Here is a 17964-nt window from a genome sequence, read left to right as displayed (position 1 = left end):
TGGTTCCCAGGGTGCCTGGGGATGGGCTGGGTGCTCACTCCTCTCCGTGGTGCTGAAGGTGATCCCGGTCCCTGCACCTCCTTCACCACTGCTGTGGGGCTCTGCAGCTCCCCTGGCCCTCGTTTGGGGTGTCCTCTGCTCGAACCTCCCTTACTGACCAGCAGCTTTGCTCCCCCAAGGTGGCCGGTTTAAGAAGGAGATCGTGGTGGATGGTCAGAGCTACTTGCTGCTGATTCGAGATGAAGGGGGCCCTCCTGAACTCCAGGTAGGAGATCTGTCCTTCCTGTGGTCCCTCCCCACCCGTCCTGTTGGAGGGACTGGGGGGAGGTGTGTGCTGGCTGAGCCCGGTGTGTGGCTGCCCTTGCTGGCTGCTCCGGGCCCGGGTCCCCAGCTGCTCGTCCCCGCTGTAATCCTGCCGCGTCTCTTCAGTTCGCTGCCTGGGTCGATGCAGTGGTGTTTGTCTTCAGCCTGGAGGATGAGATCAGCTTCCAGACCGTCTACAACTACTACCTGCGGCTCTGCAGCTACCGGAACACAGCGGAGGTGCCGATGGTGCTGGTGGGCACACAGGGTGAGAGCGGTGCCTGGGCTTCCCCCACACCCCGAGCCTCAGGCGGGAGCGCTGGTGCCGTGTCCCGCTGGCCCAAGAGCACGGGGTGCCAGCCCCCTGAGCACATTGGGAGATCCTGCTCTCTGAGCCCTGCATGGGGTTGAGGGACGATGCTGAGGCCCCAGCCCAGGGCCCTAAGGCAGGACTTCCTGCTCAGACCATCTCAGCATTCCCAGAGAGAGCTGCCTCATTCCATGGAGTCACTTTCCTTTTGGAAATGGCACAATACCCTGGTGCTGCCTCCCCCAGCTCTGCCAGCCCAGGCAGGAGGGAGCCTGGGACTGAAGAGTTTTCTGTGTGACAGTAGAGAGCAGGAGCAGGACATGGCTGTTTGGAAAAACTGTCCTGGCAGGACAGTTCCTGAGCAATGTGTGACCTGTTCCTGGCCAGGAAGAAGCTCTGAGGCCAGGAAGACAGGCAGGAGCAGCGAGAGGGAGTCACAGGGGGTCTGCTCCAGACCCTGTATTAAAAGCAGAACAAAGGTGTGAAACTTTGGATATATTAAAGATTGTGGAATGAATTTTAGGACTGAGTGATCTTGGCTCAGGAATGGGGTGGCAGCATGCACTGTGGAGGTGCAGGAGTGGGCCAAGTAATGGGGTCAGTGGCCATTGTTGTCCCAGACACAGAACCAGGTGAGGTCCTAGCCTTGGTAGAGCCACACAACTGTCTGGAGAGCCCGAGGAGGGCTTCCTCACAGTGCAGGTCCCAGTTCTCTGACCCCTCCTGTGAGGGTTGGTTTGCAGCCCCCACTCGTCCCTAGCTTGTCTTCAAAGAGTTGGATTCCTCTTTGGAAGGAAGTTTTTCCAAAACAGGCAAGCACTTGGTGGGTGTCTGGGATACAAATTGAGCCTGTATTTTATAGCTGTCCAGCAATGCCTTGGTTGTGGGGATGTCCCAGCAGAGTTGACTTTCTTGTTTAACCAGGAGGATTTCTCCCTTGGACTCTTTAACATGTAGGGCTTGGCCATGAGCCCTAAAATGGCGGAGACTGACAAATCCATTTTATTTGGCAGCTAGGGCTGCCTGGCCTTGGTGCCCACACCTCCCAGAGGTGTTCTGCCTCTCTCTGCTGAAATGTCAGTGGCTGAGTGGTTTGGGAAATTGAGTCAGGTTCATTTACCAAGATTCATCCATTTTTCTACAAACGTGGGACTTCGTGATCGCAGGCATTTATGGGGCAGTACTGTGGAGGTGGTTCCTCTGTATGGAGAGAGGGAGGGAGGCCAGAAGTGTTGTGGGACCTGTGGATAGGTGGGGCAGGGTCCTTGCCTTTCAACCCCCTGTCCCCTTGGTTTGCAGATGCAATCAGCGCCACCAACCCCCGCGTCATCGACGACTCCCGGGCACGGAAGCTCTCCAACGATCTGAAGCGCTGCACGTACTACGAGACCTGTGCTACCTACGGCCTGAATGTGGAGAGGGTCTTCCAGGACGGTAACTGCAGCCGTGTCAGGGTGTCCGGGCAGGACGGGGCTGCAGTGAGGTCTCACGGAGGGGTTTGTGCTGCCCTGGGCCCGGCGCCTCGGGCACCCACTCGCGTGCGGTGCCACTGCTTCGCACACACAGATCTGGTGCGGGGAGCAGGACACGCTCTGTGTACAGGGGGTGTAAGGACCCCGTGTGTGGCGCGTGGGTGTGCATGAGGGGCCACAGAACAGGGCTGGGAAGCACCTTCTGCCACTCTGCAGAGGCTGCCCTGTGGGTGGGGGCTTGTTCCAGAGAGCAGAGAGGCTGCTGGGGACACTTGCACCCCCACAGGGCAGCACAGCAGTCTGTGAGCCTGTGAGGACTTGGGAGGCTGCAGAGAGGGGCTTGGTGGCCTTGGCATGGAGGAGAGGAGGAGTCACAGCAGGGCTTGGGGGTGCTGGAGTAGGAAAGCAGCACCTAAACAGCTGGATGGGGTAGCTGTAACTCATGGGAACAGTGTGGGAGAGCATTCCTGCTTAGGCTTGGAGAGGGGGTCTGCAACACAGTGATGCTGAGGGGCACAGGGAACCTGCACCATCTCCTGGGAGTTTGCAGTCTGCTTAAATAAACTGTGACCTTGCCCTAAAGGGAATTGTGTGTTCCCTGTAGTGACAGGACAAGGGGAAATGGCTTGAAGCTGATGGGATGAGGTGTTTCTGGAGTGGGTAAGTGATTCTTCCTAGTGAGCACTGGTGGGTCATGATGCAGCTGGTTTGGCATCTGGTGGATCCTGGTGCAGCTGGTTTGGGATCTTGTGGAGTCCTGGCAGTCACAGGCACTGTGAGGACCTTGCCTCACATGGTAATTCAGTTTCCATCAGACCTTGTCTTTTTATGACTTGTTCCACACAAGTCGCCCCCCCAGGTCCTGGCAGACCCACCCCGGGCAGGCTGGGAGGGGTGTCCACTTCCCACAGCAGGAGCAGGAAGAGCTGCTTTCAGTGCCGAGGTTGCTTGCTTGCCTGTGCTGTGTGGAGCCTGTGCTGCACCTCTGTTCCCAGAGAGCCCTTCCCTGCCACTGTCCTGGGTCACAACCAGTGGTCGCTGACCTTTTTGGGGAGCAGGTCAATGTGCTGGAACGAGAGCTTGAGGGAGTGACCACCCTGCCCCTTGGTGTTCACAGACAGCTCTTCCCACACGCGCACGTGGTGCTGCAGAGTGTGGGGGATGCTCCAAGATGGAGAAACTGGGATCTCCCATCTTCACCAACTGCACAGGGGTTCTCCAAGAACTGGGTGGCCCTGGCTGTTGTGCCACCACAGCTCAGGCAGGAGCAGCAGAGACCCTATTCCTCAGAGCAGGTCCTGGGTGTCCGGTCTGTAGCCTGGAGCCGTGGGTGGTTGAGCTGTGCTGTGTCTGCACTGAGCACGTTGCAGTGTGTACCTGACAGTGTTGAGGCTTTTGTGGTCCAGGCTGTGTCTGGGCAGCCAGGCTGCCGAACAGGGGTCACCTTCTGCTTGCTGGTTTCTTGTGTCCTGGCAGAACTCCCTCTGGAGGCGCTGCTCCCTGTGTGGGAGTTGCGCTCCTCCATCCTTCCAAGTCCACAGATGTCACAGTGACTGCTGCTGTGAGAGGATGGGATTTTGGTATTGCCAGGTGTTGCCAGGAGGTGGCCCTGGCACAAGCAGGGACAGTGCCCTGTGTCTTGCCGTGTGTCCTGTCAGCTTCAGGACTCCCTGAGGTGTGCCTGCCCTGAGGGGTGGCTGTCGGTGCCCTCACTGCAGAGGTCCACTGAGGTGGGGGCTGGTATGGAATGTGCCTTCTGCCCTCTTGGCTCCAAAGAGGTCTGGTTAAAGAACCTTCTTCTCAGGATTGCTCTCACAATTTCTGTGTGCAAAAATCTGGGGTTCAGCAGATGCCAGGGCAGTTTGCAAGGAGCCATCAGTGGGGGGGGGGGGGCTCAGTTCTTGGGCTTCACTTTAAGGATGCTTCTGTACCAAGCAAAGATCAGGGAACAGGTTGTCAAGAGCCCCTTGGCCACGGTCACCTCAGTGATGTTCCTGAGGAAGAGAAGGAATGACGCAGCGCCGGTCCTGGAGGGCGCAGGAGGGACAGCAGCTGTGCTGCCCCGTGCTGTGGATGACTTCTTGAGCTTCACCTCTGCTGCAGATCTCAAGTGCGTGGTCCTGCCTTTCTTCTGCCCTGGGCGCTGGAGAGGGCAGGAGAAGACAGCCAGCAGCTCCATGGCCCAGAACCCGTGGCTGAGGTGCTGGTGGCATTGCTGCTCTCCATCGTCCCCCTCAAACACGGGGATGCAGGCCCAGGCTCCAGCATGAACTCTGTGGGGGGTTCTGGATCCCCTGCCTAGGGGTTTGGTTGGGTTTCTGCGGCCTGAGTGGGACAGCAGGTGTCCCTCCTGCTCAGGTGTGACACTGTTCCTGGCCATCAGGGTGATGGGCAGCATTGATTGCTGTCTTCCGGGACAGTGGGGGATGGACGTGAGGGAGGGTTTGGCTGGACCACATCACCAGAGAGGCTACGAGCTGTGCACAAGGGTGCGCAGGGCCTCGTGGGTCTGTAAGGTGACACGCTGAGGGGTTCTCTGCAGAATCCTTGGTGGGTCCCTGGGACCTTTGCATGCTCTTGCTCTGTCCAGACTTGGAGTGCTGGGTTTGCTTTGAAATGCTGAGTGATGCTCAGGTGCTGCCAGTGACATTGGGCAGTGGGGCTGCTCAGGCTCTGTGGGCAGGGCACACCTCACTGGGTATACAGCAGAGCTGTGTGTGGCAACCAGAGAAAGCAGAATATGCAAACAATCCCGAAGACTGGTGTCAGGGATGGCAGAAATTATCCCAGAAAAGCCTGACAGATGTTCAGGGAGTAGAAGAGCCTGGGCCCGGCATGCAGAAAGGTGAAGGTCACCTCAAGGTGCCTCATTTCAGGACTGAGGAGATGTTATCCCTCCAGTGTGGTCTCGCTGGCCTCATGGTTAATTCCTTATTAGCAGTAGTGGTATGGGATCCCTGCCCACAACAACAGTGGCTGAGGTTTTTTTCTGGATATTTCCTGGCCCCTGGGGGGCTTGAGCTCAGTGTTCCCCAGCAGCATTAGGACGGGAGATATTCCCACAAAGAACACTGGATGCATCTGGTTGGGGGGGAGGAAGGAGCTGGGGAGAGCAGGAAAGCAGCAGATTAATATGATCTGTTTGGTGAGTGCAGGATGGGTTCCTTGCTGTTTCTGGAGCTCACATTTAGCTTGGGAGTTGGGACAGGCTCCCGGCTTTGTGAGAACCCAGCTGTGGCCCCATGGACCTTTGGCTGTGTCTGAGCAGGACGTGGCACTGTGGCCGCGAAGGTGCCGGGACTCTGCAGTTGCCGTTGGCATCTGACCTTTCCAGACAGGCTCAGTCACACCACAAGTGTGGTGCAACATCTTTTCTCCTGGAAAAGGAACATGGCAGCTCCGTTATTGCACAGGTGCATGGCATGAGGCATGCTGGGGTGGGCATGGTATGTTCCTAGTGCCTACAGTTGCATTCATCTGGAAGATTCTTCCTTCTGTGATTGTGGGGGTACCTGGCCAGTGTGCAAGAGAAAACCAGGAGTGACAATGTGTTGTTCTGGATTCCCAGCAGCCCAGCTCATTTGCTGTCATGCTTTTGGTCAAGGTGTTTATTTCCAGAAAAAGCAGGAGATTGGGAAGGCTGAAATGCTATCGTGGGCTGTTGGCATCAGGCAGGGACTTCACAGGAACTGGGAGAGTAGTTCCTCAGGTTAATTTTCTGAACACCTAGAGCCTGTGAGGGTCACAAGGGCCCAGACTGACGGAGGTGGCATTGCCCAGGCAGTTCAGTCCAGTACCTGGCCCCTGGGGCTGCCATGAGGGGTGACTGAGAAGTGACTGACTGCCCAGGGGTTCCCCTGCAGCAGCCCAGGCTTGTAGAGTCTCCATGGTGTTCATGGGAAGAAGTCACTGTTCTGTGTGATGCCCAAGAGGGCCAGTGGCCTCTGGGGACTCGGCCTGAGCAGTGCAGGCAGCCTACCCTGCACCTGCCCTGTGGCTGGGCCACGTGGGTGTTCTGCTGAATCCTCCCTGTGGATGGGCCGGGCACAGTTTGAGCCCCAGGTGTTGGCATCAGTCAGGGGAAGGGCCTGGGTCTACGTGAAGCCCTCCAGAAATCTGTGGGTGAAGGAAGCTGCTTTCTGGACTCTGACCTTGTCCTTTCTCCCTTTTGCAGTGGCTCAGAAGGTGGTGGCTCTCCGGAAGAAGCACCAGCTATCCATCGGCCCCTGCAAGTCCCTGCCCAACTCACCCAGCCACTCATCTGTCTCCGCAGCCTCCATTCCTTCTGTCCACATCAACCAGGTGGGGAACGGGAATGGGGAAAGCCAGGGACCTCTTGCGCTTTCTACCCCCTCAGCTCAGTACCCAACAGTTCAGCCTTAGGCTTGTACCACTGCCCTGGGCTGGCTCTTTGGAGGAGTAGAGTGGTGTCACCCTGGTGCTTCTTCCATAGCCCAGAGCAGTTGTGGCTGCCCTGTCCCTGGGAGTGTCTAAGGCCAGGTTGGAGCAACAGGGCTTGGAGCAACCTGGTTCTAGTGGAAGGTGTCCCTGCCCATGGCAGGGGGTGGAATGAGATGTACTTGAAGGTCCCTTCCAACCCGAAGCACTCCATGATTTTATGATTCTGTGACAGTTTGATACTTGCCCTGAGGTCAAGTGTCATGTCTAAACCTTTGGGTCTGGCTCATGGTCCCCAGACTGTGTCATGCTTTGGTGGACTCACAGCAGAGCCGTGAGCGGTGCGTGGCGAGCTCTTGGGCAGCACAGGGGGCTGTGAGAGGGTTGTGCTCTGGCTGCCCCAGCTGGGCGGGCACAGCTGCTCACGGTCCTGCCTCCCCTGGACTCGGGAAGCTGGTGGTCTACGTGCACAAACATCTGAGGGCTTCTGAGGGGATGCACCTGTGGAGAGATGAGCTCAGTGGTGAGCTGAAGGAGCAGAACAGGGAAGGAGGTTCCCTCCCTTCTGCCAGAGGAAGGTCTCTGTGCTGTTGGTAAGGGTTGCCAAGGGCTTGGTGCGGGGAGGATGGTGACGCCGTAGGTGTTTGTTCCGTGATCCTGGAGCAGAGCTGAGGCAGGAGAGAGAGGTCAGAAAGCAGGGCAGGCTCCATGGTGAGGAGCTGGGGAAGGAGATCCTTCAGGCAGCCACCTCACTGCATTCAGGCTTTGCTACATTCCCAGTGCCCACAGAAATGCTGGCTGAGTGACTGGTGAGGAAAAAAGGAGAGATCCTGGGCTCCATTGCTCCCCAAGGCACTCAGGCCAGCAGATTCTATCTCTGCAGCAACTGGCATACAGAATCACAGGATCTGTGACCCGGACTGCAGGAAGTCTGCCTGTGGCTGAGGGACAGCATGTGTAGCTGATGGGTTTTCCATAAGGGGATTGCCTTTGAAACTCTGGAAGTATCAGAACCTCCCAGCGCTGGGAGGACTTCTGGTCCCCCACCACGGGAGCCTGTCCCTGCACAGACCTGAGCCGTATCTGCAGCCACCAGCTGGACCATTACATGGGGAATTTTCAAATATCCCTGTGAAGTTTATATCTGGTTGTAGCGGCTTCTAAAGCTGGATTGCGAGTAGGTGGGTGCAGGTTTTTGCAGAGACCTGTGCCAGCTTCCTGGTGCTCCAGGTCACCTGGACACCAGCAGGTTCAGGTGAAGTCTGTGTGCAGGTGGATGGGCTGCTGGGGAAGGTTGCAAAGCCAGGTTCTGTCAGAGTATGGTTGTGTCCAGAAAGCTGGGGACAGGTTCAATGGGAGACATCCAAGGTGGAGAGCAAAGTCCCAGGGAAATACAGATTTGAATGTCTCTGGTAATTTGAGGGTTTTGTTAGCAAATTGTGTACAGTATGAGCCTGGCTGGGAAGGAGAGGCCACCTGTGCTGGAAGGGAAGCAAGAGGCTGATGGCCAAGGTCAGCATTTCTCAAGGGAGCTGCACACTTGTTTGGTGTTTTCTTCCATGTCCAAAGTATGGGAAGAGTCCCAATAAATATGTGCCATTGGCACTGGCTGTGCTGGGCAGTGAGGCTGAAAATGTTTTCCCTGTACGAGGGATGGGGTTGCCAGACTCCCCAGGTCCCCCAGTCTGAATCCAGTCGCTCATGTGACTGTGCATGGAACCTGCAGAGTAGCAAAAATTCGTGGGAGGGAAGAGACCCCAACACAGGAGGAAAGTAAGCACTTGACTGATTTAGCTGAGGAATGAGTGTAGAGATAGACCAAACCTGACCTAAAATACACAGCTGTGATGTGAAAGAGCTCCTTAAGGAAAGGCAGCACTAGAACCAAAGGGGTGGATTTAGGATTGGCTACAGGGAAGCAAATTTTGGAAGAATTTTCTAACTGCATGTCATGAGCTTTGTGAGGTGTTTGCTCAGAGCCATCCCTGCTTTCCTCTCCTTCCCACAGAGCACCTCTCAGCACGGCTTGCAGACGAGGTCTGTGTAGAGGTGAATTCTGGCTGCCTGCTTGGGGACAGACCTTTGCTCTCTGTACCTTACTGTGCTCCTGGCTTGGCTGGAGGGACGTAGGGAGCTGTGGTGGGAAGCAGAGCTGTGAAGGGAAGTAACGCAGCGTGCAGCTCACAGGGATTGCGGCTTGATGGCCTGTGCCCCCTCCCCAGCCCTGCTCTGTGCCTGTCCAATGCCGTGTCCCTCCTGCCCTCAGCAAACCTGGGCCCCACAAGGGTGACCAAAGTCAATTTGTGTTCCCTGGGTCTCGTGTGGCCCCACCACAAACCCTCTTGGTGCCAGTGACCCGTGCAGCGATCTTTGCCCTGGTGTTTGCACATCTCTCCCCCATTACTAAGGACACTTCTAAAAATAGTGAAGCAATGGTGAGTGATCCTAAAATGCTGTGAAGTATTTCCCTGTTCTTGCATGGGCTCGGAAGTGAGGTTCTGGAACTGCTCCCCACTGTCCTCAGGGAAAATCCAACTGGCTTTGGGAAACAAATTCCCCTGTAACTGATGGTTCTGACAGGGAACTGGGCAGAGCAGCCCACACACTCAGGTGTGTGCTCAGGCTGCCCACATGGGAGGGCACAATGCCCAGCTGGGTATTGGGGAGCAGTGCCCTGGTGTCCCCTGCCCCTGGCACAGTGATACGTGGTGGGACGGCTCTGGAAGGGGGTGGACAGGCTCGCCCTGCCAGGAAGGACCAATGGGAGAGTGACAAGGTGTTGGTGGAGCAGAGCTGAGCTCTGTCATACCTGAGGGCCTGGGGCTCTCACCAGGGTTTCTCATTTGCTTTTGCAAGCCAGAGAGCAGTAACTGGCACAGAGAAAACAGGAAAAAAGCTCTCAAGGAAGAGTTTAGGAACACAGGACTTAACATGGAGATGAGGTGGAGAGAAGCCAGACAAAAAACACAATTAGGAGTTTTCGTTTGCCTTTTGCTGCAGGCATCAGTGTGCACAGGTGAGACACACACACTCGGGACAGAAGGATCTCCTTCCCTTCCAGTACTGCCTGGGAGGGCAGGAGGAGTCCCTGGAACAATGGGACTGGCATTTGGGGGCAGGAGGAGCCCCTGGAATTGGGATTGGCAGTACTGCTCTGGGCCTGGTCTGCAGCGGCAGCTCTGTCCTCTGGAGCTGCCAGTGGAGAAAGCACTTTTCTTGGAATGGGAACAAGGTGTCCCCCACAAAGGGCTTCTTATGGTAGGTAGGAGCTGGGAGCCAGCCCTGCCCCTTTTCTTGTTCTGGGCACAGCTCTTCTGGAAGTAGCTTGACACTACTGGCTGAGCCAAACTAACATTTTTGGAAATGGCCACTGCTTGTGTGGTCTGTCAGTCGGACCAGTCCAGTGTGGTTACTGGGAGAGGAGGGACTCCAGAGGAACCTGGTGATTTTGTTACCCCTCTGTCTGGAGGATTCCCTTCTCCTGGGACAGGGCTGCTGTGGATGTGTCCTGGTGTCCTTGCACAGTGGATGATCCTCTTGGGAACCAGCCAAAGGCCCTGGTTTCATTTCTGCCTTTGGGAGTTTGGGGGTTTTTTTCTCTTATTCTGCAGCGGTGCCTGGAGGATGTTGCTCCATCCGTGAGGAGGGGAAGGGAGCTGTAGGAACAGGTCAGCCTTGGTCAGGGTTTTCCACGAGCTCTCACGAGTCACTAGATGTGCTCGGCGGGTCCCTGACCCTGGGTATTGTGTTCAGCTTCAGCCTGGTTCTTTGCAATGGCAGGAGCCAGGGCCAGCCCTGGAGTCCTCTTGGGGACACAGATCTGTCCCTTTGGCCTTCCCAGCAACTTGAGGGGTGTGGGTCTGCACCCCCTGGAGCAGGCACCTTGTATTCCCCAGAACCCAGCAGCTCCAGGGAAAGCTCTTGCCTGCTGCCTTGGGCTCTCCTTTCTGTATCTTGCCCACACCTATTGCTGGGTGAGCAGGTTGGATGGGTTTGGGAGTCCCACTCCTCACTTGACCCTGACTCCTATGTTGCTCCCTCCTGGCAGCTCCTGGCCCTTGCCTGCAGGGAGGGGATGGGAGTTTCTCGGGCCAGTGGGTGCTTGCAACACCTGCAGAGTTGTTCTACCTGATTTCCTCACTTTTGCTGCCCCGTTCTCAGTCTTTCTTCAGGGCCTCTGGGATGCCTTTGGGAGTTCCCCAGGCTGTGGGTGAGTCACTGCTGTGTTTGCTGTGGGATGGCAGTTTGTCTTCCTGCCAGGAAACTGGTTCCCAGCAGCTGGCAGGAGGTACCACAGGTACCCCATGCAGGTACCTGGCACCTGGCAGGCTGGTGGAGGGAACTGGGTGTCCCCCTGGGCCTTGGGGGCTGCTGCCATCCCCGCCATGCTCTGGGCTGCCCGATGTCATGGCTTTTCTCGATGGCCTCAGTCTGCCTTCCTGCACGGGCTCTTTGGGGGCACTGGGAGGGCCTTCATCCAGACTTCAGCGGGAGATCAGATGAAAGAGGTGGAAAATCAAAGTTTGCAAGTGAAATGAAGCCCCAAGGGCAGCTCACCTGAGCTGGTAACAGTGCTCACTGGCCTGCTGCAGCACGTTCTGTCAGAGTTCAGGAGCTGCAGCGGCAGGCGTTGGCATTTCCCTGGGGAAGCCCGTGTCCTGTTGCCCGCTCAGCTCAGGGTGCCCACATTCCATGGTCCATATGCTCCTCCGGCTTCTCCCCTCTTCCCACAGACACCAGGTTGGTGTTTGCTGTTTGTGTGTGCTCTTCCACTCCGAGCCCTTCCCAAACTACTTGTTCTGTCTCAGGCCTTGTTACAGCAGGAATTGCTGCCCCTGAACTCCACCTGCATTCTGCCCTTCCCAGGCACTGCTGATGCTCTTCCACCAGTTACACACTAATGGGGAGGATTTGTCCCACGAGTGTTTTACCAAGTTTCCAGTTCCCACTGTGTTCTCAGATTCCAGTGGTGACCACAGGTGGTTGTTCAGGTCCACCAGCAAAGTACCTGCCAATGGCAGACACATGATACTGGACCAGAGCTGTCATCTTGTCAGGGTTCTGCCACATCTCTGAGATTTGTCCTGTGTCCCTGGATCCCACGGAAGTTCTGGAGTTCCCTGCTCCAACAGAGTGGAGGCGGCTCAGGATTGCCTGTCTGAGCCACTTTCTGTCTTTGAGGGACTTTCTCCTCTGCCCCCAAACTCATGGGAGGTTCCCTTCATAGCCTGGTGTGAGCCATGCTCCAGCCCCAGAGCCCTTCCTGAGGTTTGGCTGTCTGTGCGACATGGGAGGCTCAAAGGCCAGAGTCCTTTGTCACTCAAGGACAGTAACCTTGGCTCCAGCACCAGGCAGACTTACAGGTTAAGGAAAGTTATTCTGGCCAGACAGAAATGACACACAAGACTGCAGGGAGCAAGTAAAATATAAACCAGGGTGTAGCAAAATTTCTTCCTTGAAGCTTTAGTGTCCATCACCTGCATCCACAGGTTCCAGCTGCTTTGGCAGGAGCTCAGACTCTGCAGCCTCCTCTGAACTGGCTCCTCCCGACAGTCACAGCATCATGAATGTGCTGCCAGGGTCACCAAAATGTGCCAGGCATGGCCAGGAGCTGATCTTGGAGGGACACGGGGAGCTGGGCAGCCATGCCCAGCTCACTGCTCCATGTGGCAGGTTGTCTGTGCTGCAGCATCCTCCTTCTCTTCCTAACACTTGGACTATTTCACTTTCTTTGACCTAGTTCACCCATGATGAATCAGTTAAACACAGACTGCCCATGTGTGCAGTCAGTGGCCCTGGGTCTCTTCCCCTGCAGCTCTTCCGTCATCACAGTACCTGTGAAACTCCTGTGTGGGTGTTGGACCTGGGATTCACAGGAGCTCTCTCTGTTGAAGGCTCAGAAGTCACTGGCAGGTGACATGTTGCTTTGTGTCCCTGGTGGTCCCCTCTTCCCTGGGACTCAGCAGCAGAACCTTCTTGTCCAGTGCAGGGTTCCTCAGCCTGCAGAGGAGCTCCCTGGCAACATTCCCTTCTCTGGACAGAGTTCCCAGCCTCTTCTACTTGTGGAAAAGCACAGCCAGACCAGGTTCCCTCTCATTCTGTGTTTCAGGACTCCAGCAACATTCGTGTTCCAGACAGGCTGGGGTGGTCTGAGCCACCCACCTGCTCACAGCATGGAATTCCTGTCCTTGCTCTGCCTCCATGAGGAGGAAGCTGAAATGCTGCTTGGGTGGCTCTTTCCTCTCTTTAAGTTCCCATTGTGAGTCTTCTCTCATTTCTCTTGTCAAAGATGAGGGGATCCATGACTTAGGTGAAGGTTGCACCTCTCTCTGAGACTGAGCTGTGGGTAATGGTTGCTGCTCTGCCTGTGCAGCCCCTTTCATGCTTCCAACATTCCTGAGCTGCTTGTCTCACAATAAGGTTCTGATCCCACTGGGGGTGGGGAGGGTCTCTTGCAGAGCCTCTGCAGCAGATCATCACCCTGTGTGGGCTCCACTCCTGCTCAGAGTGTAGGCAGGATGGAGGAAGTCACTGGGCTGCTGATGCCACCACTTTGCGAGCGTAGAGCTGGGAGAAGGTGGGCTGCCCCTTCTGGGATGCTGGAGCTCACCTGCCCTTCTAGGGGCAGCTCCTCCATGTGTTTCTGAAATCCTGTTCCAGAACTGCCAGTGAGCTCAGGCTGCTACGTGCCGTGTCATAGTGAGATGTCCTGGGCTGCAGATCTGAAATGATTCCATGCAGGTGTTCTTTCTGGCATGTCCCTAAGCCCCTGTCCAGTGACTGCCCACACTGCTGGCATGGCCAGGGTGGGAGTGAGCAGCCTTGTCTGGAACAGATATGTTGGTGACGTGGGTGCATGGCTGCGCAGTTGGATCTTCCTCTTGCTGTGAAGTCCAGTGAGGTGCTAGTGAAGCCCCCTGTGTTCCCAGGCATAGGCCACCGCAGCCATGGCTGTGGAGTGTGCCAGCCTCAGGGTCTGCTCAGATAGACCTCCAAACCAGCAGCAGAGATTGATTTCACACAGAGCTTGAGCTTGGGGTGTGGCACTCTGTGCTTCAGGATGTGGGAAAGGTGAAGGCTGGCCTGGGGACACGCATCCCCACTGGCATCTCGGCTGTCCTCATGGATGGATGAGTGGGACTTGGAGCTGTGCGGGCTCTGGGCTGCCTCGCAGCCTCATGTCTGATGGGCTCAACGGAGAGGAAGGGAATGACTGCCCAAGGAGAGTGACCCTGGTCCTGTGTTCTGGGCACAGGCGGAGGTGCCCTAGCTGTGCCCCTTGGCTGGGCACAGCTATGTGGGACCCCGCTGCCCCAGGCCTTGTACCACACCTGTTTGGAAGGGCTTCACCTGTGTTTCTCTGGCCATTTGCTGCCCTTCTCTTTGATTTCAGAACTTGAACATGTGAAAAAACTAGAGCAGAAAGAGAGAAAAGGCTTTCCAAGCCCCTCTGTTGAGCAGGAGCAGTGCCTGGCATTGGATGTCTCTCTGAGAGGTTGTGAGCTCTCCGTCTCTGGAAGTGTTCAAGGCCAGGTTGAATGGGGCTTGGAACAATCTGGTCTAGTGGAAGTTGACCCTGCCCATGGTGGGGCGTTGGAACTAAATGGTCTTTAAGGTCCCTTCCAACTGAAATGATTCCATGATTTTTTGGATGTCACCCTATCCCAGTCCTGTGCAGCACTCCCTGCCCTGGCATGAGGCCACGTGGGGCAGGTGGTGCTCCTGCAGTCGTGCCCCCAGGTAGCCTGTCTCTGACCTCTCTGACCATTTGTCGCCTCCTCCAGGCCACCAACGGTGGAGGAGCCTTCAGTGACTACTCCTCCTCTGTGCCCTCCACCCCAAGCATCAGCCAGCGGGAGCTGCGGATTGAGACCATCGCTGCCTCCAACACGCCCACCCCCATCCGCAAGCAGTCCAAGCGGCGCTCCAACATCTTCACGGTAAGTGGCACAGGGAGCCCAGGAGCTTTGGGGTGGGTTTTCAGCAGAGGAGAGGGGAAGGGAGTGGGTTATGGCAGCCTGACCCCACGGGCTGTCCCGCACGGCAACCCATGCTGTGCTGGCAGGAGGGCCGGGGATGCAGGAGTGTGTGTGTGTGTGGGAGGGACCTTCTGTGTGTGCAGGGACCGTGGTGCTGTGGGCTGCTTCAGGCAGAGTGTGGGTGCATGGGGGAGCATCTGGGAGCAGGACATTCCTCGCACATGTAGGAGTGTGCAAGGGTGCACTCGTGGGTGTGTAGTGCGTGTGAGCTCCTGCTCCTTACGGGGAGTGCAGCTGTGCATGCACAGCACCAGTGACTCTGCTCATCTTCTCCTTGGGGCTGCATACCCTGAGCGTGGCACGGAGCCCCTGGTCACTGGGCCTCCTGTTTGGTGCCGGTGATGCTGTGCCCAGTGGTGCTGTGCAGAGCTCAGCACCTGGCATGGGGCCCCACTCCCATTCCTGAATCCTGCTTCTGCGTGACTTGAGCAGCGCACGTGGGAGCTGCTGTGGGTGTGGAGGGAGGGAAGACACAGGGGAGGCAGCGAAGCTGTGGGCCCCAGGTGGAGCAGGGTACATTTGCAGCTCTCAGCTGTGCTGGTTGCCTTGCAGCCTGCCTCTCTGCACGCTCTCACACCATGCACACGCCGTCCACGCAGTGTGCACAGTCCTGCCCTCACACTCAGCCTTGCTCTGAGCACAGCCATGAGTGTCCCCTCACTGTGAGCACACACGTGTCCCAGTCCCATGTCTAGTGTAGGCATAGCCTCTGTTCCCTGTGTACATGTGCAGGCTCCGGCCTTGCTCCTCTCCCCATCTCAATGTGCTTTCCAGCCAACCATTGCTCAGCACACTGTGTCTGCTGTTTGTGGAACCAGCCACCACAAAGCCCTCGCACCTGTTGCACCGTGTCACCCTTGTGACCAGCTCTGAGCCCAGACCACACAAATTCAGTGTCCTATGCCCCATTCCTCTCACTGCACCATTGGCATCCCAGATTCCCCACTCCTTGTGCTGGGAATGTGCACATCTCCTTGCCTTCTGACATCCTGGAAGCTTCTGCGCTGACCTCCCAAATACTCTGTGCCTTCCCCCCGGTTGCATCTCATGCACCCCCAGCTCTCTGTGCACGCCCCAGGCCCACACTCACCCTGTCTGTGTGCTGTGGGTGGGTGGCCTGTGCTCCCCACCTCCTCCTGCCAGCACACACTGCCCCTTGCAGCAGGTCCCCACTCCCAACGCATGGTTGCTCCCTCACTGCCTTCCCCTGCGGGTGCTCAGCCCTTCTCGAATGCCCTGTAGCTCTCCCGTTGCCATGGCCGTGCCCGCACTGCACGCAGCGCTGGCGGATGCTGGCCCCCCGCCCCGCCGTTCTGTCGCTCGTGCTTGCTGCCATGCCCGGCGCGGGTGCTCGCGCTGTGCCACCACCCATCCTGCTCGCTGCGCGCCGATGCGTCTGGACTCGCCGCTGGCTCATGTTCACGCTCTCTGGAGCCCCATGCTCGCTCACTTGGGGTGGGCACACGCTTGGGGGAGGAGGAGGGCGGCTTGCTGCGGGGCTTACGCTTGTTCGCTGTGGACGTCATCATGCGTGTAGGACTCTCACATGCTCACTCATCCTGGGCTCACGCTTGCTCTGTGCCGCGGGCTCACCTGTGCTCAGCCGGCGCGTGCTCACTCGCCGCGGGGCTGGGGCTCACCTCACCTGCTTGCTCGTGTGCTGGTGCACATCCATGGCTCACGTTGACGTCTTCACCCATCTGGTCGTGGCAGCAGCAGCAGCTCCCGACACCTCCCGCAGTGGGACAGGACCAGGAAGGGTGGGAAGGGAAGGAAAGGGCAGGCTGTTTTCTGCCACTAGCTTTTCCCAGGCAGGCAGCGCAGGTGTAGCCAGCAGCCCTCGTCCTTGTGGGGTCCCCAGGTGGGCACAGGCCTCTCCGAGGCGCAGTGCTCGGCCCAGCTCTGGGAGCTGCTGCAGCCCCAGTCCTGAGCTATGCCTGACTCCTTTGCTCCTCTTCTCCTCTCCTCCTTCTCCTTTCCTCCTCGTCCTCCCTGTTCTCCTCCTCCTCTTCCTTCTCTTTCTCCTCCTCTCCTCTTCTACTCCTCTTCCTCTCTTCTTTTCCTCTCCTCCTCCTCTCTCCTGCTCTGGCTCCTCTCCTGCTCCCCTCCCACTCCCCACTGGATCGCACCCCCCCAGGGGGTCTGCGTGCCCCAGAGCTCCAGGTGGTGACAAGCTCTGCGCCCACCCGCGCCTTGAGGCGCTCACCCACTCCTGGCCCCCAGCCCCAGCCCCGACTGCTGCTGCCGCCGGCGCCCACTCCGTGGCCTGTCCGTGCTGTCCGCTGGCGCCCATCACTGACAGACTCATGTCCGTGTTCTGAGTATAACTTGCCAAACTCTTTATTCTTTCGATATTTGCAGATATGTGCCACTGTTTCCAACTTTTCATCAACAAAAAGGCCTTTCCAACTCCTTCCAAATTAGAAGATCCAGGTGGTTACACACGGCACCTCTGTACAAATTTTCTCACTTTTCATTGCCTCTCCAGGGCCGGATAAGGGATGGGCACTGGGATTGATCTAAGATTAGAGGCTCGCCCGCCCTCCAGCCAGCATGGGTCCCCCCCTCGGAGACACGCAGGAGCCTTTTAAATCCCCCCAATGTAAAGTCTAGGAAGCGCTGAGACGGCCTGCGCCTGCACTTTAAGCTGGGACATTTCTGGGCCTGCTGGATGCTGTCTAGGCACTGCCCTTTCTCGGGGATGCCAGGCGGACGACCCTCCTGGGACGGGAAGACCTGCAGACCCACCGGGACCGGGCGACAGCCGCGCATGGAGCTGGATGGGCCAAAAGACGCTTTGCTGCTGCCTGCGGGAGCTGCTGCAGCGCCTGCCGCTAGCGCTCCGCTCCTTCTTCCCTCCTGCACCTCTGCAGCCTGCATGGACTCCTGCTCCTTCTCCTCTTCTCCTCGCAGCCGAGCAGCCATCTGTGTCTCTTTAGTTTTCTTCTCTTTTGATCTCTTTGTTTGGTTCTGGGCCCAAAAGCCGGTGAATTGGTGTCCCAGGCGCGCGGGGCTCGTATCCCTTTCTGATCCAAAGCACACGGGGCCCTCCTGGACTGAGGGGGTGTGTAGGACGCTCCAGAGAGACGCTGCTGCTGCCTCCTGCCATTGTTGTGATTCTGAATGTATTGGTTGTGCTCCATGCCATGTATGACTTGGTATTTCCCTCTGTCCTAAGCACTTTGAATGAGTTCTGCTCAACAGACTGTAAATTTCATATTGTATTTATCAGAGTTTGCTCTCCCCGCGGCCCTTGGGCGCTGGTGGGTCCCGCTCTCGCCGCTCTAGACATGTGGTAGATATTTATTGTCCATGCTCTTTTGTAAGGGGCTGGTATCTCTGCCCGGTGACCTGTGCTACTTTGTATGGTGCAAGTGTGTTACCAGAATAAATATGTTGGATTAGTAGAGGTGTGAGTTCCTTCACTGCCTGAGCCTCTCCT

The 17964-nt window shown here is 57.2% G+C and overlaps 1 protein-coding gene across 3 annotated transcripts in view; it reads left to right on the top strand.

Moving 5' to 3' along the window:
• The window catches only part of AGAP3 (ArfGAP with GTPase domain, ankyrin repeat and PH domain 3), a gene marked incomplete at its 5' end in the record, with an annotated part of 110618 nt that overhangs the window by 44170 nt on the left and 48484 nt on the right, over positions 1–17964 (top strand). For 2 of the 3 annotated variants that reach the window (XM_082302644.1, XM_082302643.1), the window contains 5 exons: positions 180–265; positions 430–571; positions 1913–2047; positions 6260–6387; positions 14268–14423. In XM_082302644.1, the coding sequence (XP_082158770.1) occupies positions 180–265; positions 430–571; positions 1913–2047; positions 6260–6387; positions 14268–14423 (647 nt within the window). Of the gene's footprint in view, positions 1–179; positions 266–429; positions 572–1912; positions 2048–6259; positions 6388–14267; positions 14424–17010; positions 17868–17964 lie in introns of those variants that run through there. The other variant, XM_082302645.1, reaches the window with a different exon arrangement.

Source organism: Coloeus monedula (assembly GCF_965178545.1).
Source record: "Coloeus monedula genome assembly, chromosome: 1".
Classification (NCBI taxonomy): domain Eukaryota; kingdom Metazoa; phylum Chordata; class Aves; order Passeriformes; family Corvidae; genus Coloeus; species Coloeus monedula.
The sequence above is the reverse complement of the archived record's forward strand: the minus strand, read 5'-3'. Positions and strand labels throughout refer to the sequence as shown.